General features: G+C 40.9%; 1 protein-coding gene across 3 annotated transcripts in view; it reads left to right on the forward strand.

Annotated features, from left to right (window-relative positions):
* The first annotated feature begins 394 nt into the window (after nucleotides 1-394).
* POLA1 (DNA polymerase alpha 1, catalytic subunit) overlaps nucleotides 395-21,633 on the forward strand; it is a 206,134-nt gene continuing 184,895 nt past the window's right edge. Inside the window, exons 1-12 of one of the 3 annotated variants that reach the window (XM_082050694.1) lie at nucleotides 395-935; nucleotides 2,757-2,881; nucleotides 3,810-3,906; nucleotides 4,389-4,469; nucleotides 5,247-5,362; nucleotides 5,617-5,679; nucleotides 6,680-6,778; nucleotides 8,707-8,902; nucleotides 9,124-9,292; nucleotides 10,187-10,365; nucleotides 13,813-13,925; nucleotides 14,380-14,496. In XM_082050694.1, coding sequence (XP_081906820.1) covers nucleotides 905-935; nucleotides 2,757-2,881; nucleotides 3,810-3,906; nucleotides 4,389-4,469; nucleotides 5,247-5,362; nucleotides 5,617-5,679; nucleotides 6,680-6,778; nucleotides 8,707-8,902; nucleotides 9,124-9,292; nucleotides 10,187-10,365; nucleotides 13,813-13,925; nucleotides 14,380-14,496 — 1,386 coding nt within the window. In that variant the 5' untranslated portion in view covers nucleotides 395-904. Of the gene's footprint in view, nucleotides 936-2,756; nucleotides 2,882-3,809; nucleotides 3,907-4,388; nucleotides 4,470-5,246; nucleotides 5,363-5,616; nucleotides 5,680-6,679; nucleotides 6,779-8,706; nucleotides 8,903-9,123; nucleotides 9,293-10,186; nucleotides 10,366-13,812; nucleotides 13,926-14,379; nucleotides 14,497-21,633 lie in introns of those variants that run through there. The other 2 variants (XM_082050693.1, XM_082050695.1) reach the window with 2 other exon arrangements.

Consider the following 21,633-nt stretch of genomic DNA (forward strand, 5'->3'; position numbering starts at 1 on the left):
GTTTTCTGGGTTCTTATAGTCCATCTCTGGTCCATAGCTTCCGGTGTAACTTTCCAGCTCACGGTGTGCCTTTTCAATCACGTGAGGTTGACTGCTGTGTAGCCAGTTTCGGTCGCATTACTTTGGTTACTTATTAGGTAAATACATCGAGCAGAACAAAGCAAGCAAGCATGCAAAGACTTCTCAGAACTCAAACAAACATCTCCTGGTTAGGTAATTACATCAAGCAGGACAAAGCAAGTAAACATACAAACAAACATCTCCTTGTCAGGTAAATACATCAAGCAGGACAAAGCAAGTAAGCATACAAAAAACTCAAGCAAACATCTCCAGGAGCTTTAATGAACAAACATTTCTCGGAATTGCTTGTTACACCCCTAAGGCGCAGCTCACGGGATGGCGCTGACCTGCTGCCGCCCTTGCCCTGAGGCCTTGGTGCGAAATAACGAGCCCATCTGCGCTAAACACCTTGGAAAACGCCACGGCTGCCACCGCAGAGCCGGGGCTGTAGCGCGGGACGGGGGCCGGCCCCGGCTCCGCAAACTGCCCGGGCCGGCGGGAAACGCCCCCCCAGGCCTCAGCCGGACCCGACAAGCGGCGCAGGCCTCGCCCAGGAAGTGGCATCGCCTCGCCCGGGGCTTCCTTCCCGCGCTCGGCTCCTGGCGGGGGGGGAGGTGTACTGAGGCCCCACCCCGCAGCTCCGTGCAGGCCCCCGCTCCCCCTCCGCCCCACTGGCGGCCGCAGCTCGTCCCCCGCCCCGGACGGCGGCGCCGGGCCCGCCCCCGCGCGGGGGCGGCCGGTGCCGCCGCGGCTGCTGATTGGCTGCCGCCCTGGCGGCGGCTCGCGGGACTCCCGTCTCGCGCCACTTTCGGGAGCCTTGGCGCGAGCGGAGCGCGCGGGCGCCATGGCCGAGAGCGGCGCCCAGAGCCGGGACGGTGAGGCCCGCGGGGAGCCCGGGGTGGCAGCGTCCCCGTCCCCCTCCCCGCGGCGGCTGCCGTGGTTTCGGTTTTAGGAGGGGGTCGGGGCGGGGGAAATGTGTGTGCAACGGGGCAGCGGCGCTCGGTGCGGGGATTGTGGGGGGAGAGGAGGAGAGCCCGCGCGCGTCGGGTGTCCGCGCGGGTGCGGGAGCGTGCGCGCGTGTCTCTGGGCAGCCCTTCGAGAGGGTCCCGCACCTGCGGGGGCCGGCGCTGAGCGGGGCCGTAGCTGCGCTGCCCAAGCGTCGGGACCCTCTCCCCGCGGGGGGTGGGGGTGCACACCGGGAAGGACGGTTTCTGCTCTGCCCCCGCTGCCCCACGCTGCTCCCCGGAGCTGGTTTTCTCACGGCGGTGAGGCCAGGTTGTCCCAGGAGGGGAGGAAAGGCTGTAGCCCTACCTCCCCCTCACGGCCACCGGCCTGGGCACTTGCAGCCTGGGCACTCCCTGGCGTTTCGCTGCTGAGGGCACCGATACACTCGGGTGGTCCCAGCCGGGAAGGGAAATACGTTTGTTTCGGAAGGAACATGTTGCCTTAGGTGCTTTCTCATGGTAAACGCAAACAATTGACAGAAAGTCTTGTATAAATACACCCAGAGTAAGGAAGATGTGCCAGGGGAGGTTTAGGTTGGACATGAGGAAAAGGTTCTTCCCCCAGAGGGTGGTGGAGCACTGGAACAGGCTCCCCAGGGAGGTGTCACGGCCCCAAGCCTGGCAGTGTTCAAGAAGAGACTGGACAAGGCCCTCAGACACGTGGTGTGAACTGTGGGGTTGTCATATGCAGGGACAGGAGTTGGACTCGATGGTCCTTGTGGGTCCCTTCCGACTCAGGACATTTTATGATTCTGCTCTTTTAGAATCTTGGTAACATCTCTCCCATCTAAATAAAATCTTTGTATTCTCATGAAACAAGATTTTTAGTGAGGCTTTGTTGGCCTTTTTCAGCCCCAGATCCTCCTAACAATTTCTGAGCTCCTTGACAGATTTCATCTGACTTGGTAGAGGCTGTCACCAGGAAGGGACTGGCCGCCTCTTCTGGCTGCCTGGCTTGGATGCGTGCATTCGTCCTGGGTCTCCTCTGCCTGCAGCTGGGGGATTCAGCTGTCATGTAAAACCGTTAGTCTTGTTCCTGGGCTAATTGTGTGTTGTCTGCTTTTGTAAGTTTGGTTCAGCTCATTTGTTCTTTGTGGTCAGATAAATGCACCATCCCGCCAATCGAGAGAGAAAAAGAAGTGGAGGCCACCTTGCTTGGGGGAGTGTTGCAAAGGGAATAAAGTGTGCAAGGAAATAGGGTGGCAGTCTTCTGCCAAAAAATTACTAGTTTGTCTCAGTCTAGCTGTACTCTTAAACATTGTGAAACGGCTTAAAAAAATTACTGCTTTGTAGCAATATAGGCCTTTTCTAAGTCTGTTCCTGAGTTGTCATGGAGACATGCAAAATAAAAGGAGCTGGAAATTCCCAAGGAAGGAGTGGGGGGATCTTTTTCAGATAAGGGGTGGTGAGATTTGAGCCATGCTTTGGAAATCTAGGTGGTAGCTTCTCACTAAATGTGAACTGGCATGAAGCCTGTTTGATCTCTGTGTCTGTCTGAGACTATGCCCTCAGTATAATTCCAGAATTGGCTTATCAAGAGCCACCCATGAATGTGTGGTTTTAGCCAAGTATTCCTCTATGTCGATTTTAACAAAACTGCAACCATCTATTAGGATGTCACTGAACACTAAGTACCAAAGCTAACAGCAGCTCATTACTAAGCCTATTTCCCTGCTTTTTAATTAATTGCAGCTATGTATGAGTCTGGAAATTTTGCAGCATCACGTTCTAGGCGTGAGAGGAAGTCTAAAAGAGGCCAGCAAGAAGCACTGGAACGTCTGAAAAAAGCCAAAGCTGGTGAAAAAATAAAATATGAGGTGAAAATTAATCATCTTTCTTTTTAATAAAAAGTGGATGTGAGATAAGGTGCTTAACTACCCTTTATACGTATAGGAAACAAAACCTGCCTTTCAGATCAGCTTTTGTTTTTAAAGTGTATGTTTTTTCAGAATGTAATTGTAGTTGTTTTGCTGCTTTCTAGTATCATTTATTTCTTTCTGTTTTCCAAGCAAAAACAATTTTAGTAAATGTAAGTCAAATGCTTGATATTGCTTGAGAACTATCCACTGGGGAAGGACCAACTTTTAACATCTAATTGCATAATTAATGTTATGGTAGGAAGGACTTTTAAAATCATTTGAAGTTAAAAAAAAATTTAAAATTAATTTCAAAGGTTTATGTGACTGAAATCCATTAATATTGATGTGCTCTTTCCAGAAGCCAGAATTTAAGTATTTAACTGGTAGAACTGGAATCTGGCAGTGTAACATTGATACTGCCCAGTTAATTGTAATGCCAACAGGAAGTGACTTCCACATTGAGGTGGATAAATCTAAAGAAGTGTGAAGTGCGTAGATTGTTAACATGCAAATGTACTCTGAGGCGCAGAAGAGCATCTTCAGCATTATGCTTAGGCACATCAAATCACCTTCCTTTTCACTGATCACTCATCTTGGTGTTTGAGAGTAGGGCTAAAGGTCATAAGTTTCCATTGGTAGGATTTTTTTTTCATTGGTAGATTTTGACTATCAGTATACTGTGATGATATTAAAAATTTATAATTTGTCTTTTGTCACTGCCAAAAATGAAACTTAAGCTGAATGAATAACTGCGCTTACTAGTTGTGAACAATCTAACAGTGTAGGAAACCGTGCATTTCTTGGGAACTTTTATGTTCTTAGTGATGATCTATATTAATAAGTAATGGTATGGGAGCTGTTAATCCTCAGTATACCTTAACTGTAGGTTGAGGAGTTCACAGGTGTTTATGATGAAATAGATGAGGAAGAATACTCCAAGAGGGTCAGAGAACGTCAGGATGATGACTGGATTGTTGATGATGGTAAGTTAAGATTAATTTCGCGGGTTATTTTGATTATAGTGTTGTAACTTAATTAGGCTTCATAATGTTCAGGATTTGAGTTAAGTTATAGTTAGTATGTTCTTACAAATTGTTTTAGGAGACAAGAAAAATAAGCTTTTATATGGAAATGAATCTTTTGCATTGTTCTTGCAGTATTAGGCTGGTAATGAAAATATTTTTCCATTAAGAACTGGTTTTGAAATTTTATTTCCAGTTATCAGTGATGTAACTTTAAAAGTACTGTAATTGAGAATTTCTAATTAAACATGTAATAATATATTTAGTCTAAAAGAAGACATAGCTGAGAGTGCTGTAATTTTTAACACTTTTGTATTTACAACTTTTGCTCTATATTAAAGAGGGAAAGTGTTTAAATATATAAAACTTCGTATTATGAATATATTTAGAAATATCAGAAGACAATTTAAAATACAAATTGTTAACAATTTGGTTTTCTACAGATGGGATAGGTTATGTAGAAGATGGAAGGGAAATATTTGATGAAGATCTGGATGATGATGCTCTTGGTTCCAATAAGAAAGGTAGGTTGAACATGACTATTGTAGAATGTCTTCCAGTGGCTTTTAAAGGGTACCTAAAATGGACAAGTTCTTGGCATCAGTATGTGATGAGTGTGGCCAAATGATATGTTACTTGAAGCTCTGTAGTTCTATGCCTGTGACTGTGGATTTTGTTTGGATCCCATGATACAGAAGACAGAGGTCCACAAATTGAGGTCAAATCACTGCTGATTACTTTAACACTACTGGGGCAGTTTTGCTTATGGTCTTCTGTGGGATACATATTCACTTCTAGAACAAATACATCTAGGAATGATCTTGTTTTCCAAAGCCACTGTCTAAAGGATGTGTGATCTCTTGCATTCTTTTAGGGATCTGGGGTCAGATGATTTTGCCAACTTCTATGAAGTTGGTGGCAAACTGAGAAACTTAGTCTGATGTTGAGAATCCAAGCCTAGTGCTAAACTCCTGGATACTCTGCTTTTTTTTTTTTTTTTCTGGAGAAGCTTCCATGTAAAGCATCTTTGTCCTTTTTCTGGAGAATGAACTTGAGTATGCAAAGATCATCTGTGACGTGACTAGGAAAGATGGGGTGCTGACAGGGTTTTGCTTTTTTGGTGTGTGCATGACAGCTGCTAGAAAGCTGGCAGCAAATGAATGGTGATTAGACTTCGTTTCAACCGGCAGTGTAAAGGTGGAAGAAATAGACTACCTGAACTATCTATTCGTGCTAATAACTGGACCCTAAAATATTAAGCTTTTCTAATGTGGAATTCACAATTTTATATTTTCCTGTAGGAAAAGGTGGCAAAATATCTACAGTTGATAAAAAGAATGTGAAAAAATCTGTGGTGTCAAAGCCAAACACAATTAAGTCTATGTTTATAGCCAGTGCTGGGAAGAAAAGCACAGATGTAAGTTTTTACATTTTTGAATTTAAAGATTTCTAACTTGTTTGCAGTGTTTTAGTGGGAATGGAATAAAGCAAGGGCTCATCTCAGTTTCTTGTGTCTAGCAAGCCATAAACTCCCATTACAATCTCTTGTGTATGCATCATTCTTGAAAATGTTGTATGTGTTTTGTAGGAACCCTTTATTCATTTGCTGCTGGTCTCCTGATTGGGTTTGCACATTTAACTTAACTGTTTGGCTAATCTGTTATTTTACAGAAAACTGTGGACCTGTCAAAAGATGATTTACTAGGCGATATTCTACAAGACCTTAATGCTGAAGTAAGTATATTAATAAAATCTGCTGGAAAAACCTTAGTCCATTCGTTTTTCTTGCTGTGGAACATATCAAGAAAATAAAGTTCTTCCTAAAACTAGACCATATAAGATTGGTTCCTCCTGTAGCACACCTGCTTGGTTTATTCCACATATGTATGCAGTCTACCTGTCATCTCCACCGTGCAGAAGTTGCATGACTGTTGGTTTGATAAGCCAAAACTACTGTGTCCTGATTGGAGATGGTTTATATGAATGTGATGTAGAGCCTGTGCTATTGCAGCCTTCTAGGTTTTAGTCAGCTTGGGGTGGAATAGGACTTATATGCTGTACACGATTCAGATGCAGGTATGTGTACCACTGCACTCCAGCCAGTGTACTGTAGGATGTTTCCATCTGGCGTGTTTGGATTCATGAGAAGAGCTGAGGGAGGACTGTTTCAGCAGATGACGTAGCCTGAACTTCTGTCTGCCTCCTCCAGCTTTCCACAGTTTGCTACAGAGAACCAGATTAACCCTTCTTCTGAGTTAGGAATGCAAGATGGCTGCTGTAGCAGGGTTGGGCTGTCTCAAATGAAGCTATTCTTCATCATTAATGACTTTTCAATGAGTTAATGCGCCTTAGCAGGATTTCTTAAAACTGAAAGGATTGCTTACATGTAAACCGTGAAACTGCTGTAGTGGTGAGATACTGGACTGAAATATGTTGTATCATAAAAAGCATAGTGTGTTTTTAGAGATCAATAAGAGGGGTATAGATGTTCCAATATAAATTTGTTATCTTGTTCTTGTGCACTTACTATTTTACTCCTCCCTATGACATTTCATTTAGACTTATAATACATTAGGCTATCAAAAACCTGCAAATCATTAAGCAAATGCATTTTAATGCTGTTGTGCTGGTGGCCTTCTTTCTCTTTGATGGAAAATGTTACTAATGAAGGCAAAAGAAAACACTAAACAACACCTCTTCATTTTGTCACTTTCCCTTTCCTTTCTATATTCAGACTGTTCAAATAAGTCCACCACCAATTATAACACTGAAAAGGAAAAGATCTGCTGGAGTGCCACTGAATCCTTTCTCTGTGCAGTCCCAAAATCCTAAGGTAAAGGAAAAAAATCAAAAAAGTTCTTGTTAAGAAGTATTAATCTGTATTGGTTGATTGGAATACCGTTGTCTTTTATTTCTGCTTCTAGAAATTACCTTTCTCATTAGCTTCCTTTCAATGTTACTGTGTAACTTCATGCATTTTTTGTCTTCCCCTTCCATGTTAGTACATAAGCAGATTACAACTCTTTCTGTATCTTTAGTGCAATAGTAGTATATAGCTGTTAATATTTGACAGGTGAAACTGTTTTTATAAAATGTTAGGTGCATCATAGGAAGGTGAGCTTCTGCTTTGTCTCTTTTTTCCCAAGAGTAGAAAAGATCCTTGTGGCAAGGAAAGGATGGTGGGAACTGAAATAAGCAGACAAAAGAGTAATTGTGGGTGTGGAAAAGGATAATAAACTCATCTTCTGCAGAAATGGAAAGCAAATGTAAAATTAAAGCTATGGATAGAAATTTACCCCAGTGGAAGATTTTAGAGTGAAAGGAGAGATGGGCTGCCAAGGATGGAAGGCTAGCATTTTGTTAAAGAATTCTGGTAAATGAGAAGGACTCTATAGCTGGAAATATAATGAGTTATTGTTATATAATGAGAGTTTGTAGAGGGCAAATGAAGTAGATTTATCTGATTTGTGAAGCCTTGTGTAATACTGACATCAACTCTTATGTCGAAAATGATAACTAGCGGCACTCATTTCAACAGTTGTGTTGAAGCCTAGGAGTAATTGAAAAAGAAAAAGGGGGGGGAGATATAGTAAGAGAGAATCTTTGACTTTATTGTGCAAAACACTGGTCACTTTTAGTAGGAAACACTGAGAATGAAATGAATTCCCAGACAGTCTGTTCAGATGATAGCTTCTGTGATCCTAGGAGGAAGAATTGGGTATTTTAGGCAATGAAACAGATGAAGAGGATAAGAGTGCAACCGTAGAAAATAAACGGGCATATAAGCAATGAGGCTTTCTACATCAGGAGATGAGCAGAAATATAAGTTTGGATAAATTAATTTGGCTGGTGAAGGTAGATTAAGTAATGTTTGCTTTCTGTTTAAAGTGAGTGAAGGCCTGAGTTTGGTGTTGACCACAGCAGAAGTAGCTGTACTGAGATTAAAACTCTTGAAATTATTGTGTGCAGCTCTAAATGCTGTGTCTGTAAATAACAGCTTTCCCCAAAGAAAGGTTTTGGACCTTGCTGCAGGTTTAAGGGCCTGTAGATGCAGAGACCTATTGCTGGTGATAGTAGAGCCCACTTCATATACACCATCCCTAAGAGGTTCTGTACCTGCTGCTGCAGTGGTACCTGTCTGAAAAACAAACTATGTAGTTATTGCCTCAGAGTTCAGGCTTGCAGGGCACACTGAAATTTTGTTTCTTTGTTTTCCTCCCTCTCCCTGTAAAGTGTGTAGCATGAAGAAATCCAATGGAGAAGCACTTTCTTCTCTAGACCTATGGTGTCCTGTAGACATCTTGAACTCATTACTGATATGAACAGGTGTAAAGTGCCATATTGGCTTTCCCCAGTTGTTCCAGGTTCTATCCCTGCCTGACATATGTTGTCACATACTCAGTTGATACAGAGGTTTTCATTTAGGAATAGAGTAGTGCCACATGGTGGGAAAAAATGAAAGTAACCACAAACTTAATTAAGTATCAATCATGGCCTATTGTAAATGGCTTTTTAAAATTATAGTAGAAATATATCACAACAGAACTGATACTATAGAATTAAAAATTTACTTTTGAGGAGTTTTAGCTATCATGCTGCGAAATATGTGGAGCTTTTCCTCTAGCCCTGATTACTAGTTCTGCAAATAACAAGTGCTAGATTGTTTTTGGTTTGTTGTGGTTTGTTTTTTTTTTTTTCCTTTTTTGCTCTTAAGAGTTTTGTTTTGTTTTGTTTTAAACTCATGGCTAAAATGTCTTTCAGGCAATCACCCCTATATCAAAGAAAGCTCCTGCTCATCTCAGAAAGGAAGCTGTTCCTGCAGCTTCATTTCGTCCTAAACATCCAAATTACACAGCAAAATCTGCCATAGACTCTGAAAATGAGGATATCAAGTATGTGCAAAAAGCTACAGAAAATGGGGGAACAGTGAAAACAATAGAAGAGAAAGCTATTGAAGGTATCAAAGAGAAATCAAAACCTAGTTCTGGAAACTCTTTAAATATGGCATATTAGTGTTAAAACACTTCTTAGTTTATACTGATCAGATGCTTAGCAGCTTAAATGTGATATTTTGTTTGTACATTAATACTGTATATTACGTTAATGCATATAGTATGCTGTAGTAAACTGTGTCATTTGAATGGCTTAAGCCTTTAGTTCTGTGTGCAACACTTCCAGATGATGATCAGGGAATGATGGATTTTGATGAGGAGGACTTTGATGAACCTATGGAGGCAGAGCATGTGGAAACTATACCTGAGACTGCTGAAAGCTTAGAGAGAGACAAGGAAATTGAAAAGAAGGAGACAGAGCAGCTGGAATCAGAGAAGAAAGAGACATCTCTCTTGTAAGAATCTTTTTTATTTTTTTTTCTTTTTAGTTTTTTCTTCCACCAACAAGCCTTAGATTTATATTCATATTTGTCTTTGCCAATGAGATAATTATGAAACAGACAAAATTATGATAATGCTATGTGACTTTTGTTTTTGTAGTGATGTTAAAAATAGTAATGTTGAACATGCTAGTAGCTACTTAATTGAAAAATCCTTGATGTTTCGGGGATTTAGGACATGACAATGTAACACATTTCAGTACATTGAGGTGACCCAGTGTGGGTGTTGAACAATGAATTTTGATGGCAAGGAGAAATTTCTAACAATGCTTATTCTAAGCAACTATGAAGGTATTTCATAACTTTAGTTGTAGATAAAAGTATTGTCACCAGAAGTAATTTCATGTGGTGAACAGTGTGTCTTTGGAAATAGAAAAAAAAAAAAAGGTGTTTTTCCTCCTTTTTTAATTTTTTGGAAGAATCTTGAATAACATGTTTCCATAACTTTAAACTGTGAAATATTTGAATGATCAAAAAGACTTAAATGTTTAATGACTAAAAAGGTAGTTTTGTTGAAAAAAATCTGTTCCCACTGAGCAACTTGTACAGATAGATTAATATATTTGTTATGTGAAGGCTTGAATGACCAAGGCTGAAATACCAGGTGAATGACTTTTAAAACCTTTGTGTTTTTTGTTGAGCACCATACTTGTATGTGGGTTTTTCTCTTTGTCACTCCATCCTTCTTTTCAGAAGAAATCTGAAGAAACCCACCTGTTGGGAATGTTGCTTGGTAGGGGAAAGAGCAACAAAAGGCCTGAGAGTATAGGGCTGGAAAAAGAGAAACAATGGTGGTTATAGAAAAGGCACAGTTTTACTTATTGTTCCTTTCTTCTGCAAACCATGCAGAAGTTGTTCTCTCCCAGATATCTCATGTTGGGACAGAATTGATGAAGATGAAGCTGATCTAGTAGTGGCAGAAGTTCAGCTGGACCCTGATCTCCTTCCACTTGTGAATGGGGAAAATGATGATCAAGTCTTAAGATTTTATTGGCTGGATGCTTACGAAGATCAGTACAGTCAGCCAGGTAACTATTCAGTTAAAGGCAGAAAATGCCATTCTGATTCTTTTTGTGTAACGGGGATTTTTTGACTTCCCTAAATTATGTCTAGATACTGTGTCTCTCTGTGCTCTATAACTTGTACATTGATCTCCTTTTTTTTTGTTTTGTTTTCTTTCTGTGCCTCTGTCCCCAGTGCAGAGCATTATGACTGGGCAAAGTTACACTGTTGTCTCTTGGTCTGAGATAGTAGTAGGGAGGTACAAAGGGAGCTACTGGCACTTCTCAGTGTTGGTGACCCGCTGGCCTTGAAATCTTGTGTGCTTCAGGAATAAGCTGATATTGTTAATTTCTTACTCAGGACTGCAACAGTTGAGCATGTTTTTTTCTTCTTTCTGGAAATGTAACTTAAAATTCTGGTGGATTATTAAAAAGCCTGTACGATAGCAGTTGCACGATTCTATATGAAAGAAAGGTGTGCCTATCAAGGGAGGAAGGTTTCCTGAAAAATATAAGCTCTGTCTAGATTCCTTTATTCAAACTGTCTAAATCTTGAGGGTTATCTCTGTATTAACATCCCTAAGATACTTTGTGCAGTGAATCCTGGGTCTCATTGTCTTCAAAACTGCAGCATTCTGATCTCAGCCCTGGTGAGAGAAGCTGTGTTCACGTCTGTTCTAAGGGCTTCCCATCCATCCTCTTGTTTTGTCAGCAGCTTTAGGATCTTGAGTTTCTAATTTGTGCTTTGTGTAGACTTACCAGAAGGTTCTTCCAGGTGTTGTTGAAGGTTCTTTGGGTTGGTGCTGTAAGCACTGAGCTAGATATATTTCTCTGTTACACCTTTTGTTGTGAGTTGGGATGCCAAACAAATATGAGGCTGTGCTGGGATGAACAGCTTAGTGATGGGGGTGGTAATGATCATAGATATCTTGATGAAATCAATGGTTCTTATATAAAATTGCTACTTTTAAAGACTCCACTATTGTTTTCTTTTTTTTTTTTTTTGTCTTTCAGTCAGTGGTTGCTGAATGGAACATAATTTTGAAAGGATTTCTGTTCCTTGTATGCAAGGAGTGTTCTTTTCTCATTATGACTTTTTCAGGATTGAATAATAAAGACTGCACCTGTTTTCAATTAGTAGTGTAGAAGGGAAAATTCTGATACTGCTTTTTGTTTAACATGTTCATGATCTTTATGCCTCATTTGCTGTGATATCAAATGCATTGCCAGAAGAGTAAATACTATAGCATGATCATAAGACTCTTTGGAAGTTAATGATTTTTTGGAGGCTTAGTTTTCATAACTCCCTTTACTATCTTAGGCAGAGAACTTGAGAATTGTAATCCTATTAACATGTTAAAAAAATAACGAATAAAAATTGCCCTTTCTTTCCCCTCTGCAAGACATTTTCCCTGTCTCTTGACTTTGCTTGCAATTTGGTTCATTGGTAATGTATTTTTTCTTTTCAGATTTTGTGTTTTATAAGCTTTACTTCTACTTTTTCTTTCTTCTTTTCATAATCAAGCTTACAGGGAATAGGTCCTGATATCTCTTCTCTCATTTCTTGGTTTTACATATGAAATGTCTCAGAAAACTTTTTGAAGTTCACTCTGCTTTTTTTTTTTAGGGGGTGTGGTGGGGTGGAGTGCCAGGGGGAGGTGTTGTCTGTACGGGTGTTGGACTAGATGGCATCCAAAGGTTCCTTCCATTCTAAACTACTCTGATTCTGTGAAATCTGGGGATTAAGACCACTTATTTGTCCATGCTAGAGTTGATTGAAGATTGTCTTTGCAATCCAGACAAGCTTTTACCCTGTCTTTGACTGGCTCATGTATCCTTCTGTCTCACTAGCTTGTATGTTTACCTCTGACAGGTTAACTTCTCCATGCTCTTAATATTGCCAGCTGTTCAAGCGACCAACTCCTGTTTTGTGGTCTCTCCCATACTTTCATCTTTCTGTAGTATAGAAACCTATTTGAGTTTTTTATCCCTTTAAAAAAGAAAAAAAAAAAAAGATTACTGGGAAGAACTTCATCTGCCCTGTCACTTAGGTCTGTAATTTGAACTCTTTCTAGATCCTTTTATTCAAACTGTCTAAATCTTGAAGATTGCCTCTGTGTTAAAATCTCTAAGATACTTTGTGCAGCTGACACTTGTATCCTTGTTCTCATCATCTTCAAAACTGCAGCATTCTCTTCTCTGTCCTTGACAAAAGCAGTCTTGTTACCACCTATTCCAAGCACTCAAGAAATGATTTTTCTTAGCCTGTCACTCCAAGTCTGTCATCCATCTTAGTGCATCTTCACTGATTTATCTTTGGTCTAATGGAGTAAGAAAGGTGCCTTCTGATAGATTGCGTGGTAAAGTTAAATTATAACTCTTAACCAAGGACTTGTTTGTGCATTGTCAGACCAAGGAGAAACGCAGGTTCCAAAATCTTCCTTATGTGAAACACTGTTTCAGAGCCAGTCTCTGCTCTGATACTTCTGATTTCATTAATAGTAGTGTACTGTAGGAATAGTGTCTGTCATGTAATCAAATTCCAAATTATTTGGAATTCAAAGGGAACTCTGGTGAAGCCAGGTTTTTGAGTTGTACTTGAAAGTTTATTTTACTTGTAACTCACAAACTGTATGTGAAAGTCAGCTAGCTTTGTTCTGTGTTACTTCAAAGTTTAGCATCACTTGATTAGCAGTTTGCAGCATTTTGTGCTAACACCGTCTTCTCCATGGCTCAGAAGTGTGCATGTAAAATGATGATGTAGTCCACAGGGAAGTCAGTCATGCTAGTCCTGTTCTGTATGTGCTTTCTGAATGTCTACCTTGGTTACAACTGCTGTCTTGGCATCCAAGATTTCTTGCAATGTCATGCATCTTTCGGCATCCTCATTTGTTAAAAATAGTTGAAAACTTTTTACAGTTGATCAGCTTCTAGCTGTTGTCTTAAGAATGTATTTCTACAGGTTTTATTAGTAGTAGAGTCTTGCTCTCATGGTATTGAAGTGTAGGAAAAATGAGTTAATTGTACTGGTCTAGCTGAAGAATGAAAAATTCTAGATAACACGTTTCAGGAGTGATTGACAGCACAGGCGTTCTGATTATCTTCAGCTTTCACTGATTTATCTCCTTTCTCCCTCTCCCCATGAATTATCGAACTAATGTAAGCAGAAATGGAATATTAGAACAGAGTTCTGAGATTGACATGTGATGCCATTTTGAATTTCACGTATCAAGGTGTTACTATAGTGATGGAGGTAGGGGCATGAAGAACTATACAACTTACCTATTTGTAAATCTGGTGTTTAAAACAATTTAGAATATGCTGATACATCAGGAAGATTTGCTGTTCAAGGACCTAAATGAGAAATGGTTGTGTTTCTATGCAAGAATGCATAACAAGCTGCTTTAAGCAACATAAACGGTGATTAATTTAAGAATTGCATCTTGAATTCTTTGCTCTGCCCTTCTTCCTTAGGTGTGGTGTTTTTGTTTGGCAAAGTTTGGATTGAATCTGCGAACACCTACGTTAGCTGTTGTGTGACAGTGAAAAATATTGAGAGAACTGTTTACCTACTGCCACGTGAGACAGTAAGTATATCTTTTAAACATGTCAAACGTAAATACCTTTCATTCTGCTATGGCAGGTTATGAGTTCTAGTAGTGTGTTTATGGGAACTGTTAAAGCCAGTGTTGTCTGATGTAGGTGGTGAAGTACAATGTATACATGGTGTATCACATGCAAGATGCAGAGTAGAGCATTGCTGCTTCTCTCTGACCCTAACAACTGCAGACAAATTGTTACCTTTAGACTTGCTGCTTGGGAAATAAAGTTGTCTTGAGGTGTTATTAGAAAACCTAGTGCTTTTTATACACTCTGTTTCAAATAATGTTGTTTAGATTTGGGGTTTCGTGGCTGATTGCATTGTAGTTTTTACCTTAAATAAGAGATACCTGATTCATAAGAGCAAAGCAAAATTCAACTCATTAATCATGTCTGCTTGCATTTTTTGTTAATTTGTAAAACCTGACTTCTGTTTTTGAGGAATTCGACCTGTCCACTGGCAAAGAGACAGAGACTCCGGTAACTATAATGAGTGTTTTCAAGGAATTTAATGACTGCATTTCACCAAAGTATAAGATCATGAAGTTCAAATCCAAGGTTTGTCTACAAGCATACTATTTGGTCATTTTCTGTTGTTCTGGTTTATAAGGTAGGAAGTCTCTTGAAACACTGTCCAGGTTAATGCTGAAATGCAAATATATAACTCCTGACGTGTGTAAGTGTACCTACTTGTAAAAGCCATGCCAGTGTCTTCCCAAATATCCATATTCCTTTCAGAAGAGTAAATCTATGACATGATTGCTCCACCAGAAGTTTACACAGACTGTGTTTGAAAATACTTGTTCGTTAGCTTCTTTGAAACTGAGTTGAATGTTGGACTTTGCTTGCTGAACTGTTTTTGAGAATACAGAACAGATAGAAGTTCCAATACCTAAAGCCTGGGTATTGGCTCATGGTGTCAGTTTAAAGTGAAAGATTGTATTGTCCAGAAGGTAGGTCAGTGCACTGAGATTAGACTGTCTTTGCATTTGACCAAACATTGTGTTGAACTTTATCTCTTGGCATGTTTCATCCTTACAGATATATCTTTTTAGAATGCATGCTGTTCGGAGCATTAATTGTCACAGTGTGCTTATATAGGAGGTAGCAAGTGTTGAGGACTGTCAACCAGTCTTGAAACTTAAACAGTTGTGGGCTTGCAGTTATGGGCAATAGTCTTATAGTGTTGTTTTTCTGTGTTCTGTTTGCTTGAAAATCCTTAAAAGAACATTTGGAAAAGCAAAATATTGCTTAAATGGAAAATTTGCACACACAGTAATATAATACCTCTTGTAAATCTGCAGGAAAAAAGCTGATGTCACTGATGGTGTTGCAGATTTGGACTGAATGAGTTTGCTAGTGTGAGAAAGCCTTCTTCTTCATCTACGTAGAACATTTGTCTTTTGGTGGGGGGGTGAGAGTTTATGTGAGGGCAAAGATGGCTAACATACAAGTTAGAGGAAAAGATCTGTTCAGAGTGAAGTGCCCAGAAACTTTTTGGTTTTGTGAAGTAAGTTGTCTTTAGTCTGGCAAAGCTAGTTTTCACTGTAATTACTGGGTGGTGTGGAATTAGTGGTAACTTTTCCCAGGCTGGCAGTCTTGTGACTTCATAGGATTTGTTCCTGAATAGTTGATCAGGAAATGGGATGGCATGTAAAAATGCAGGAAGAATGGAATTTAACAGTATATAAGTGAGGGAAAATAAAAAGAAGTTCGTATGGTAATTCAGGTTGGAAAGACCCTCAGGAGGTCATCTAATCCAAAGCTAGAGTACTTCAGTGTTAAAGTGAAAATGGGAGGAGTGTTTCTCAAATGACAAATTCATGCAAGAAATGACGTCTTTTCATGAATATGTAGCATCATTTGCCTCATTCAGGGAAAATGCATGCTTCATTAGAACTTTGTAAAAAAAATATTTTTTGTTCTAGCTTATTTTCACTCAAAACTGATGTAAATTTAGCTTTTTTCAGTTGTATCAGTGTTATTTCTCTTGTGTATTTGTTTATAACTTAGTCAATTATGTATGGGGATTGGAAAGGAATGAATTTAACAATAGGTAAAAAAACAAGCTTATAATATCTCACTGGTCAAAGGTGCTTTCAGGACTGAGGAAGGAAACTCAGGGCAAATAAATTCTTGATTAAAAGAGAGGATTCCAACACCACCTGTACTCTAGAAATTGAAGGAGGGGAAAGGCCTTTGGAAAGACGCAGATCTGCTAACAGCATCTTAGGAAACCTCCATCTGCTCCGTTGTACTAAGAAAGGACAGTGTGAGTAAGGTAATGGAGTAATATAGTTTAACCTTCAAAGATGGCTTTTTGAAATCGAGGTAAACCGTATACAGGAAGTATTGGAACTGTTATTTGTGATGTTAGTTCGAAGGTTGTCTATTTTTTGCCAACTTTACACAGAGCTTGAGATGAAAGGCCCAATTTTTTTGTCTGGATATGACTACAGCACATTTGAGGTCCTTGGGTGTAACACAGGAGTGATCCCTAGCAGGAACAGGCAAGTCACAGCCATAAGGCACCATTCAGATCTTACTTAGAATATTGTAACACTTGATCACCCTGATGAAGAAAGATTAACTGAAGCAACAACAGGTACAAAAGATGGTAATTAGAAGGATGAGACAAAAGGAGAATCATTTATATCAGAGATAACTATGAAAGAACTTGAATTTTTTTTAGCCTAGTGAAGAATAATGATAAGACCTTTTTGCTCTCTAAAAACATTAAAAGGGGATGAGCAACAAGAAAGCTATTTAAAGGACAGTTTTAGGAAAAGAACAAGTTTGTAAATTTTAATTCGTGAATAAATTAGGCAGGATAGTTGGAAGTGCAGAGCAGCTCTGGAATAACCTACCAAAAGTGTTTCTAAACAGTAAGAATTCAAATAATCTTTGAATTAATCAGACTCTTCACTAAACTCAATTTTAGTTGCATAGTAAAAGGCTATCTAGCTTTATTTTTCTGGCCTAATTTTCTGCTGATTTTGATAGTTACAGCCTCCTGGAAGGGTTTAGTGGAAGCGGGAGCTGGCAGGACGGTATGGGACTAGTAATGTGGGGAATAAGAGAAAAGATAGTATTGGAGAGCAGAGCTGTTGGTGGGACCTTTGTAGAACTATTCAAGGAAAATATTAGAGTAACTCAGGTATTCCAGCTTAACACAAAATTGACTGTGAACGAAGTGTCAGGATACTGTGAACCAAATTTGGCCAGGCTTGCATCTCCGTAAGCCTGGCCTTTTGTTGCCTGCAAGATAACTGTGAAAGTAGTGGGGTTGTCCCATTACTGGGCCCTCCTTTACTTTTGTTCCTGTATGAGAGACCTCAGTTTGCTTGGTTGTGTACCTTGTTAATCTGTTTTTCATAAGGAGTTGTCATCTTTCTTTTCCTTGCAGGCGTACCACCAGAGATGTTGTGTAGTTTACAGCTCTTCAATCTGTGTTTCCATAGGGGTGTGCAGGGCTCTCAGAGTGAAATGGTGGTGGCATTCAGCTGAGTGAATGCTTCTAAAAAGTCATCTCCACGCACTTGTGACTGTATGTGGTTAAAAGCTAATATGCTTTAGCTGGTGAAAATGAATTTGACACCCCTGCTTTAGAAGAACTTCTCTGTTCTGTGATGTGCAGCCAGTGTTCCACTACTGTGTTGCTAAGGATTGGTGTTTTAAAAGATTTTGCAAAGGCTAACGGCAATATTGCTCGTGTGAGCAGAGCACTTGTCTGTCGTGTATTCAGAGTAACATGTAGCAGTTATGTCTCAGTTTTGATAGAGTACTGTGAAACCAAGAAACTTTTATTCTTCCACCATTTGCTGGAAATCAGAAAGGCATACCTGCCATGCAGTGACAATTCTTTCATTCAGAATACCAAGTTTTGTGATGATGTGGAGAGGGCAGTATTTATACCCTGAGACAGGCTATTCTCTGTGGATGTGTGCGTGCATCTTGGCCTTGCCAGCACCAAACTTTGTCCCTGCAAACAGATACACTTAAGCCCTATCGCTTCCTCCTGCACCTGCTGCTAATTGCAGCTTCAGTGGGTTGCACTGCTGCCAAGTTAGCAAGTCTTCACAAATCAATTTGAAAGCAGCCTTATTCCACTTATGAACTTAGCAGCTAATCACTGCTGCTCATTTCTGCTCTGTGAAGGGCCACTTGAAGGGCAGATTACTCGGCAGCAAAGCATTCATTCACTGCAGTTATGACCAGAAGCTTGTGTAATTGAGCTGAGCTCTGTGGAATAACACAGATGAATCACTGCAGCATACTATTTTTACATGATCTTCGGCTTGCATTTGCGACAAGGACTTGTTTGAAGCCTGAGAGAGGTTTTTTTTAGTTAAAAAAAAAAAGGAGGGGGAAGCACCAGTAATATGTGCTAAAAGCAGTGCATCGCCATCTGTTATGTTACAGCTATGATGTGGCACTCGTGTGATGTGCTGCTTTGGCTTAGCAGTTCAGATCTACATTTGCATGCTAATATGTAATGCTGTTCTGACTTTCACAGTGGTGCTCTCATACTCTTTTCTGCTTCCATGTAGCTGTTGATGCTGTAATTGTTTCTGGATTTGCCTTCTTCCTGTGGGTAGCAGAGGGCCCTCTCTTTTCTCACCCCAGTAGGACTGCAGTGTTATGAGCAGGAGCAAACTTAACTGCTCATTGTAATGCTCCAATGGAGCTATAGCTGATGCTCTTAATTAAAGGAAAAACCAAACAAAACTAAGAAAAAAAGATGAACACAAACTAGCCCCTAAACCAAATAACTTTTAGTTTACCTAACTGTGTATGTATCTAATTGCTCTGCAAAATTTGATTCCAATCTATGGTGACTTTGTTTTTTCTTATTAAGCTTACTTCAGTGGTATATTATGTTGACTCCGTGTATAATGTGGTGAACTTAGTGCACTGTCCAGTGAAAATATGACTTTTAACTTAAGAGGCCTCTAGGAATTATTGTAGTAAGAGTAAAAATGTTCTAGCATAGTTAGGCGCAACAAAATAACAATAATATATAACAGTGGTGCAGATTATTTGTGAAGTATTACAGGGCAGAGCAGAGCATTTCAGCAGGTACCATAGTGGTGTTACACAGGATATTGTAATTATTTGGCAAATAAAGGTAGTTATTCTTAGAAACTGAGAAGCTGTGCATGTTGTGGAAAATTGTTGTTGCTCTTGAAGAAAGCAGAAGTGATACTCCACCTCACTGCAACTTGTACTGACCTTGAGGCTGTCTTTTAGAGATAGAAAGTAGTCAAGGTTTTTTTTACCTAGTAAAACCCAGGTCGCTCAAGATTAAAAATACAATACTGTTATGGAAATGGTTCTGTTATAAGCATGTAATAAACAGCTGGCAGAGGGTTGGGAAATCGGCTCTCTTGGGTGCCTCAATGAAGTGCAGGTACACTAAAGCATGTAGAATAGAAGGACCTGTGTGCAGTTACAGGGTTACGATCCTACTGGGATCATGGAGATGTGGTGGGATAGGATGTGGGACAGTGAGGAGGGGGAGCCCCTTTTACATGACGGAGCAGTGGGAATGCATGGACCTCTGCCTAAGAATGGGCAAGGAGCTGGTCAGGAGCTTATAGGTCAGGATTAGAGGGAAGACTAATGGGAGTGATATCGTGGTGGAAAAAGGAAAGCCAGAGCCCATCTAGAGTTGAATCTGGTGAGGGAGACAGAGCAGTAGCAAAGTCTTCTGTAAGTACAGGAGGGCTAGGGGAGAATCTGGGCCTGCTGCTGAAAGGGACAGGTGACAAAGGGCATGGAGAAGGCTGAGACACTCAATGAATGCCTTCTTCACCTTGGTCTTTACTGCTAAGTCCAGCTTTCAGCAATCCATAACCCCAAGAGACCAGAAGGAAAGCCTGAAGCAAGGAAGACTTGTCCTTGGTGGAGGAGGATCAGGTTAGGAACATTTAAACAAACTGGACAGACATAGGACCTGACGGGATGTACCCATGAATGTGGATGGAGCTGGCTAATGTCATTGCAAGGCCACTCTTGATTTTCTTGAACAACTCATGTCAATCAGAGGAGGTTCCTGAGGACAGGCAGGAAGCAAATGTCACTGCTGTCCTCAAGATGGGCAAGGAGGAGTAGATTCCAGGGAACTAGAGGCTGGTCAGCCTCACCTCAAGCCCTGGGAAAAGGCGGTGAAGCAATTAATTGTGAGAACAACTGTTTTACAGACACACAATCACAAGGAAGTGCTTAGGAGTGCTTGACACAGATTTACAAACAGAAAATCAGGCTTCACCAAGCTGGTAGCCTTCTGTGAAGAGGTGACTGGCTTGGTGGACAATGGGAGAGCAATGCCTGTTGTTTGTCTTGACTTCAGTAAGGCTTTCAACACTGTCTCCCAGAGCATGCTCAAAGACAAACTGAAGAAGTATGGGCTAGGCAAGTGGACAGTGAGGTGCACTGAAAATCAGCTGCAGTGGTGGGCTCCAAGGTTTGTGGTCAGCAGCACGAAGTCCCTCTGGAGGCCAGTTGCTTGTGGTTTACCCTAGGGTTCAGTCCTGTTTCGTGTCTGTGTTAATGACCTGGCTGATGGTGCAGAGCCCACCCTCAGCAGGTGTGCAGACAATACAAAACAGGGTGGACTGGCTGACATACCAGATGGTTGTGCTGCTGTTCCGAGGGACCTTGGCAGGCTGGAGATGTCTTATGACCTACAGGAGGCTCATCAAATTCAACAAAGGGAAATACCAAGTCCTGCACCAGGACTGGAATAGCCTCAGGCACCAGAGATGCTGGTGGCTGACTGGCTGGAAAGCAGTTTTAGAGGGAACGATCTGGTCATCCTGGTAGATATGCAGTTGGACAAGAGCCAACAAAGCACCCTTGTGCCAGAGACATCCCAGGGCATCCTGGGCTGCATGAGGCAGAGCATTGCCAGCAAATCTGAGGGAGTAGGTCCTTCCTCTTTACCCAGCCCTGGTGAGAAACTTGTGGAGTCCTGTGTTCAGTTGATCTCCCCAGAAAGAGAATCACAGAATGTTAGGAATTGGAAGGGACCTCTAAAGATCATCTAGTCCAATCCCCCTGCTGGAGCAGGAACACCTAGATGAGGCGTGCACGTACTAGAGCAAGTCCAGCACAGGACCACAGACATAATTACAAGGCCTGAAGCATTTATCGTGTGAGGAGAGGCTGAGAGAGCTGGGACTGCTCAGCCTGGAGAAGAGAGGGCTTGGGGAAGGGGGTTGGTGGTGCAGATCTTATATAAATATGTGATGGGTAGGAGTAAAGAAGGCTATGATCGATTCTTCTCGTTGGTGCCCAACGGAGGGCAAGAGCAATAGGTACCATTTGAAACACATTAAATTTATCAGAACATAAACCACTTTTTCATTGTAAGGGAGGTCAGGCACTGTCTCAGGTTTCCCAGGGAGGCCGTGGAGTCTCCGTCCTTGGGGTTATTCAAAACCTGACTGGAGAGGGTCCTGAGCAACTCGCTCTAGTTGACCCAGCTCTCAGAAGGCAGTTGGACTGGAAAATCTCTGGAGGTGCCTTTTTATCTCAGACATTTTGTGATTTTTGTGGTGGTCCGCAACCACCAATTCTCAAGGGTATGTGTGAAGTCACTGCATTTACAGAACATTTCTGAGTTTCCTTAGCTGTCAAGCTTGTAGATTTTTTTGTTTTGTAATGGTTAGTATACTTATAAGTCAATTCTGT

This window comes from Streptopelia decaocto (assembly GCF_964273445.1).
Source record: "Streptopelia decaocto genome assembly, chromosome: 1".
NCBI lineage: Eukaryota > Metazoa > Chordata > Aves > Columbiformes > Columbidae > Streptopelia > Streptopelia decaocto.